General features: G+C 39.0%; 1 protein-coding gene across 1 annotated transcript in view; it reads right to left on the bottom strand.

Moving 5' to 3' along the window:
- Positions 1-680: 680 nt before the first annotated feature.
- Positions 681-8,054, bottom strand: part of LOC102849222 (zinc finger protein 248-like) — a 52,304-nt gene continuing 44,930 nt past the window's right edge. The window contains exon 3 of the mRNA XM_006903348.1: positions 681-2,167. Coding sequence (XP_006903410.1) covers positions 681-2,167 — 1,487 coding nt within the window. The remainder of the gene's footprint in view (positions 2,168-8,054) is intronic.

The raw sequence follows: 8,054 nt of genomic DNA on the forward strand, positions 1-8,054 counted from the left end.
AGATTTTTCAAGGCTATAGATTTTTATAGTAATAGACTTCATTGTCTTTCTCTTCAAAAGCAGTTGGTGGGTTAAAAACAACTGAACTTTTGATTAACAGTCTTAATAGCCCAATAGTGCCACCAGGGCTCTTCACATCTATATGTACACAATTATGTGATGCTATAAAGACACTGGTGGAATTTAGTGTGATAAAAAGTAACATTTTCCTAAAATTTACAAAACTATCAGTTCATATTGTTTATTTACATCTATATGATATGTAGATGAAGCATACCTCAAATCTGTTCTATTTGCATACTCACATCAGGGAATTTCCACATATTTAATCATTAAACATCTTCCAAAGTTTCAGATTCTACTGTAAATATTGTAAAGAAATAGTATTATATTTACAACAAAATTTTGGTATCACATTTGGAATGATACTACAAATACAAATCCTAGATAAAGATCTTACATAAAATGACAAGATTTCCCTATTTACAAATTTTCTGATGAACTTTTTTTTCCTGATGAACTTTTAATTTTTCTTAAAATGTTTGGTTTTCAACTATTATCAATTATCTGAAATACAATGATTATATCTTTTTTGGCAATCTGTGGAATTCTTTGGCTTTCTCTAACATAATTTTTAACTGTAAAACAAATGTGACAGGAGGATGAAGATAGCTGAATGTTCAGGATGTAGAAACTGTTTTCCCCCGCGCATGAATCCTCTGATGTTTGGTGAGTACTGACCTCTGGCTAAAGGTTTTCCCACATTCATTACATGCATAGGGCTTCTCTCCTGTGTGAGTTCTTTGATGTTTAGTGAGAGCTGATTTCTCACAGAAGTTTTTTCCACACTCATTACACTTATAGGGTTTTTCCCCAGTGTGAGTTCTTTGATGTACAATGAGGTTTGACTTCACACAGAAGGATTTTCCGCATTCACTGCATAAGAAGGGTTTCTCACCTGTATGTGTCCTCTGGTGTACTGTTAGAGCTGATCTATGGCAGAAAGACTTCCCACATGCATTACACACATAGGGTTTCTCCCCTGTGTGTGTTCTCTGATGTTCAGTTAGGTTTGACTTCACACAGAACGTTTTCCCACACTGCTTACATTCATAGGGCTTTTCCCCTGTATGTGTTCGCTGGTGGTTGGTAAGGTGTGGTTTCTGGCAAAATGATTTCCCACATTCAGTACATTCATAAGGTTTCTCTCCTGTGTGTGTTCTCTGGTGTTGTGTGAGATTAGACTTCTCCCAGAAAGTTTTCCCACATTCACCACATTCAAAGGTTTTTTCTCCTAAGTGAGTTCTCCGAAGTTGGGTGACATGTGATTTCTTGTAGAAGTTATTTCTGTTTTCATTGTATTCACAATTCTTTTCCTCCATTTGTATTACCTGGTGTTTAAAGAGGGGTGAATGCTCCCAAGTTTTGTCACATACCTTGTATTCAGAGTGAATCTTTCCTGTGTAAGCTCCTTGATGAACAATGAAAATTGAACTACCATACAGTATTTCACCATATTCACTGTATTTATAAGGATTAACCGCTGTAAGGCTTGGCTGATGTCCAAATCTTAAATCCATATAGAAGAGTTTCCCACATATACTGCATTCATATGGCTCCATTTCCAAATTTGTTCGCTGAGATATACTGAGGTCTAAACTTTGGATGAAAACTTTTCGACATGTATTATATTCAGTGAGTGTCTCTCCTATTTTCTCTCTCTTACTTGTAAAATCTGCATCTTCATTAAAGTTTTTCTCCTTTTTATTATACTCAAAATGCTGGTTAAAAATTGAATGAGTAAGAGTCTCATTTTCACTGAGAATATTACTGTCTTGAATATAAGATTTCTCTCCAATAGGCATTTTTTCATGCCTATTATCAAGAAATTTCTCACATGCATTGAACTGATCAGGTTTCTTCCCTGAAAAACCCTTTTTACTACTAATAAAGCCTGAAATATCCTTTAAACTTATTTCACAAGAGCCACATATTCTATAAGGGCTATTTCTTGAAGGAACACAGTCTATACCTTTGTGGAACATTTTCACTGCTCTTGTGCCATTTTCTCTACTTAATATTTTGTTGTTGTTTAATATAAACTGCAAGAAATGTTCATCTTCATTATCCTGGCTTTGCTCTATCAGGCCATCAACTTTCCAGGCTTCTAGAAACGAGAAAAATAACTACATCTTAGTAATTTTAATAAACATCTAATGGAATTGAGCTTTACACAAATGTACTATTGTAACTCTTTTGTTTTGTTTTAGCTTTTAAGTATACATTTCCTTTCCTCCCTAGGTTTGTGTAAAGAAAAAATAAAAATCATGGTTTTGTGGAAAACAGCAATGACCACACATCCTTTTAACACTTTATATGAAGATAACCTGCAAAATGGGATAATATAAAAAGTGAGATAAAATTAAAAGCACTGGGAAGTAAAAGAGTGGTTGATTCTCAAGTAGTTCCCTACTTGGGGAATTAGGGTAAAGTCCAACAGAGAGAATGAACACTGAATGAAGTGACAACAAATATTAGCAGGCAAAGAGGTTCAAGGATCAGTTACATTTAATGTAGGCACAAGTGACTGATTCCTTGAGACATAAATAACTGGAGGAAGAATACAACTAGATTATGTGATTCCTTTCTATTTTTCCCTATCAGAACTAAAGAAAAATTGAGAAATCATCATTTCCCACTTAGACAAGAAAAAGACAAATCAATTACAAAATGGGCAGAGGACAGAGACACTTCACTATGAAAGATATTAAGATGACGAACAAGTGCATCAAGAAATGCTTAAGATTATTATTGATTCACTCTTATTTGCTGTTGAGTCAGAACCAACTTATAGCTGACCCACCAATGGATTTCTGAGGCACAGGGTAGGAGGAATGCTCATCTTTCTCCTTTGGAGTTGCTCATGGATTCAAATGGAAAGGGAGGTGTGGCCTTTGGGTTAGCAATACAATTTCTCATGGACTAGGCTATCAGAGCTCCATGATTAGCAGTCAGAGAAATACAAATCAAAACAGTAAGAATGTATCACTTCACATCAGCAACAATGCAAAATTCAATGAGACAGCAAAGAATAAACAGTGTAAACTACAGCGAGATTGGCATTCTTATAAAATGTTGGCAGGAAGGTAAAATGGTGCATCTACCATAATGGTCTAGTGGGTAAACAGTTGTGTTGACAACTCAAAGGCAAGAGGTTTGAATCTACCAGTGGATCCTTGGATGAAAAAAGGGAAATCTTTCCCCATACAATGTACAGCCTCTGAAAACTAATTTAAGGGTCAGTGATGATCTAGTTTGACTCTACAGCAGTAAGAGACTTCTTCAGAAAGTAGGGAATAGAAACATCAGTTGATACAGCTCTCCCCATTACTAAATGTATGTCCCCAAAAAATAAGAGCTGCCACAAAAACTGCAGCATTATTTATAGTAACAAAGAGTTGGAAACAACCCAAGTGTCTATCAATCTATGATTGGCTAAAGAAACTGTGGTACACTCACACAATGTACTATACACATCACTTAAAAACCATCAAGCATTAATGAAATACTACACAACCTGGATGATCCTAGAACAAATTATGCTGGGTGACATAAGTCAGTCACAATAGGACAAAAATAGTACAAGACCACTCTTATAAAAAGCTAAATAAATTTTTCCTTGGTCCAAGTATAGGTTTCACATTAGCACAATCAAATGTTCTGGGATTCCCATTCTTCTCAGAGTCAGCCATAGCTTGTTGTGATCCACATGGTCAAAAGCCATTGCACAGTCAATGAAGCACAGATAGACATTCTTCTGGTATTCGCTGCTTTCTGCCAAGATCCATCTCAATTAGCTATAATATCCCTAGTACTACGACCTCTAAATCCAGCCTGCACAACTGGCAGTTCTCTGTTGACATATTGTTCCAAACATTTTTGGATAATTTTCAGCAGAATCTTGCTTGCATGTGATATCAATGATATTGTTCGATAATTTCCACACTCTGTTGGGTTACCTTTCTTTGGAATGGGAATATTGATCTCTTCGAGTCAGTTGGCCAGCTGGCTGTCCTCCAGATTTCCTGGCACAACTTAGCACATCCAGAGCAGCATCTGTTTGTTGAAATAAATCAATTGGTATGCTGTCAAATCATGGAGCCTTGTTTTTTCCCCATTCCTTCATAGCAACTTGAACTTCCTCCTTCATCATATGTTCTTTCATAAATTCCTCTGGGTCAGCCAATTTCTTCTGATAGAGTGACTCTGTGTACTCCTTCCATCTTCTTTTCATACTTCCTGGATCATTCAACATTCTACCCAAATTATCTTTAAGTATTGCCACCTGTGGCTTGAATCTGTTTTTCAACTCCTTCAGCTTAAGAAATGCTGAGCGAATCTGGCCCTTTTGATTTTCTGACTCCAGCTCTCTGCACATTTCATTATAGTATCTTGCTTTGTCGTCATGAGCTGCCTTTTGAAATTTTCTATTCAGCTCTTTGATTTCTTCCTTTAGCTTTGGCTTCTCGGCACTCTAATGCAATACTCAGAGTCTCATCTGACATCCATCTTGGCCTTTTCTTCTTCTTTAGCCTTTGTAATGATCTTTTGCATTCTTCACGGATGATTTTCTTGATATCCTTCCAGAGCTCATTTGGTCTACGCTCATTGTTGCTCAAGGCTTCAAACCTGTTCGTGAGATGGTTTTGAAATTTGAGTGGTACAGACTTAAGGTCAAATCTTGGTTCCTGTGGACTTGACTTAATTTTCCTCAACTTCAGCTTGAATTTGCATATGAGTAGTTGGTGGTATGTCCCACAATCAGCACCCGGCCAGGTTTTCACTGCTGATATTGAGCTTCTCCAGCAAATCTTTCCACAAATGTAATAGATTTGATTCCTATGCATACCATCAGGTGAAATGCATGTGTATAGCCTGTGTTAATGTTTCTTATAAAAGGTATTTGCAATGAATAAATCATTGAATGTGCAGAACTCTATCATCTATCTCCAGCCTCATTTCTCTTGCTGAGCCCATGTTTTCCAGCTACTGATCCTTCTTCCCTGTTCTTAGCTTTTGCATTCCAGTCGTCCATTATTATCAATGCATCTTGATTGCATGTTTGATCAATTTCTGACTGCAAAAGTTGGTAAAAATCTTCTATTTCTTCTTTTTTGGCTCCAGTTCTTGGTGCATATATTTGAATGATAGTGGTATTCATTGAACTTCCTTGTATGTGTATGGATATTATCCTGTCGCTCACTACATTGTATTTCAGGATAGATCTAGAAATGATTTTTTTAATTATAAAACCAACCCCATTTTTTCTCACCTTTTCATCCCCAGCATAGTAAATCCAAGAGGCAGTCGTCAGAACAGAGCAGGGAGACACTGGATGGCTCAAAATCAAGAAAGGGGTCTGTCAGGGATGTATTTTGTCTCCATACCTTTTCAATCTGTATGCAGAACAGATCATCCGAGACGCTGGGCTGTACAAGGAGGAATGTGGCATCAGGATTGGTGGAAGAATCGTCAACAACCTACGTTATGCAGATGACACAACCCTGCTCGCTGAAACTGAGAAGGACCTGAAGCGCTTGCTGCAGAAGGTCAAGGACTGCAGTCTTCAATATGGATTGAAGCTCAACATCAAGAAAACAAAGATTCTAACCACTGGGCAAATGGGCAGCATCAGTATGGATGGTGAAGAGATGAAGATAGTTAAGAGTTTTCGTTTACTTGGTTCCACAGTCAACACTCTTGGTAACAGCAGCCAGGAAATCAGGAGACAAATTGCATTGGGAAAGTCAGCTGTGAGGGACCTCTCAAGAGTACTGAAGAGAAACGACGTCAGGCTGGAGACTAAGGTGCACCTGATCCAGGCTATCGTCTTTGCAATTACGATCTATGCGTCGGAAAGTTGGACAGTGAATAGGGATGATAGAGAATTGATGCCTCGAGTTGTGGTGCTGGAGAAGAGTGTTAAATATACCATGGAATGTTAGGAGAACAAACAGGTTTGTCCTGGAGAGGGGTAAAGCCAGAATGTTCCCTGGAGTCAAGGATTCTGAAGCTTCATCTGACATACTTTGGGCATGTTGCAAGGAGGGACTGGTCCTTGGAGAGGATCATCATGTTTGGGAGAGTGGAGGGATGGCGCAGGAGAGAAAGACCCTTGATGAGATGGAATGATCCTGTGAATGGAGTGGTGGGAATGAATGTGTTTGAGACAGCAAGGTTCGCACAGGATAGAACGGCATTTAGGACTCTTGTACGTAGGGTTGCTATGAGTCGCAAGCGACTCAATGGCACACAACAACAACAACAACAACAAAGAAAGATTTACACATAGATACAATATATCTGTTAAAAGGGATGAAAGTGACGGGAGAGAACTTTAATAACAAATAAGATGGGCGAAGGGACAGCATTTAATTAGAAATTGTCATTTTTTATGTTAATCAATAGTAATGAATATTATAAAACAAAATGTTTTGAATGAGAATATGAAAAATAAATTATTTATAAACTTTCACTCAAATTTAAAATATAGCTATAAGCAAGTGAATTATTTTTTCCACCTGGACTTAATAAAAGTTGCAATGTTGTTATTGTGTGCCAATAAGTTAGAACCGATTCATTGCTGACCATCCAACAGGTTTTCAGAGGCAGTAAACGGCATGGGAAGAAACCGTTCATCTTTCTCTCAAAGGACAGAAAGCTAATGAATTCAAATCATAGGCCTTTGGGTTAACAGCACAACTCCTTACCAGTAGGCTACCAGAGCTTACAATGTTGTTGTTTTTATGTGCTGTCGAGTCACCTGCGACTCATAGCAACCCTATGTACAACAGCCCTAAAACCTGCTGTACCCCTTGCCATGTGTCTTGGACACATCTATCCCCATTACTCTAGTGACTGAATCAATCCATCTCATCAACGGTCTTCCTCTCCTGCGCTGTCCCTCCAACCTCCCAAGCATGGAGTCCCTCTCCAAGGACTGATCCACCTTGCAACATGTCTAAAGTATGTCAGACGAAGCTTCAGAATCCTTGCCTCGAAGGAGCAGCCTGGCTTCACCCTCTCCAGAAACAACCTGTTTGTTCTAGCAATCCATGGCATAGTCAATACTCATCTCTAGTACCACAGCTCAAAGCATCAACTGTCCTTCTATCACCCCGAGTCACTTTCTAGTTCTCTGATGTATAGCAAATAATTGCAAAGACCATGGCCTGTATCAGTAACACCTTAGTCTCCAGATGGGCATCGTTGCTCTTCAGTACTATCATGATGCTGCCAATTGGCCCAGTGGTGAGATCTTTGTTTTCTTGATGTTGAGATTCAATCCATATTTAAGGCTGCAATCCTTGACCTTCTGCAGCAAGCATGTCAGGTCCTCCTCAGTTTCAGCAAGGAGGACTGTGTCATCTGCACAATGCAGATTTTTGATAAGTCTTCCTCCAATCCTGATGCCGCACTTCTCCTCATAGCCCAGCCTCCCAGATAATCTGTTCTGCATATGCATTGAAAAAATATGGAGATAGGACAAATGATGCACACCTTTCCCAATTTTGAACCATGCAGTGTTTCCTTGCTCTGTTCTGATGACTGCCTCCTGGTCCAACTATAGTAAAGGTTGTGCATAAACAAAATCAAGTGTTCTGGGATTCCCATTATTCTCAGAGTCTGCCACAGTTTGTTGTGATCCACACAGTCAAATGCCTTTGCATTGTTGTTTATTGTTATATGCCGTCAAGTCGCTTGCGACTCATAGCGACCCTATGTACAACATCCCTAAACTCTGCTCTGTCCTGTGCCAATCGCATCGTCTCTGACACACCCATCCCGATTGCCCCAATCACTGAATCAATCCATCTCATAGGGGGCCTTCCCCTTCTGCGCTGTCCCTCCTCCCTACCAAGCATGATGTCCCTCTCCAAGGACCTGTCCCTCCATGCAACATGTCCAAAGTATGTCAGACGGAGCCTTAGAATTGTTGCCTCCAAGGAGCAGCCCGGTTTGACCCTTTCCAGGATGAATCTGTTTGTTTTCCT

This window comes from Elephantulus edwardii, unplaced genomic scaffold, assembly GCF_000299155.1.
Source record: "Elephantulus edwardii isolate Elephantulus edwardi_28Jun2011 unplaced genomic scaffold, EleEdw1.0 scaffold00576, whole genome shotgun sequence".
Taxonomy (NCBI): domain Eukaryota; kingdom Metazoa; phylum Chordata; class Mammalia; order Macroscelidea; family Macroscelididae; genus Elephantulus; species Elephantulus edwardii.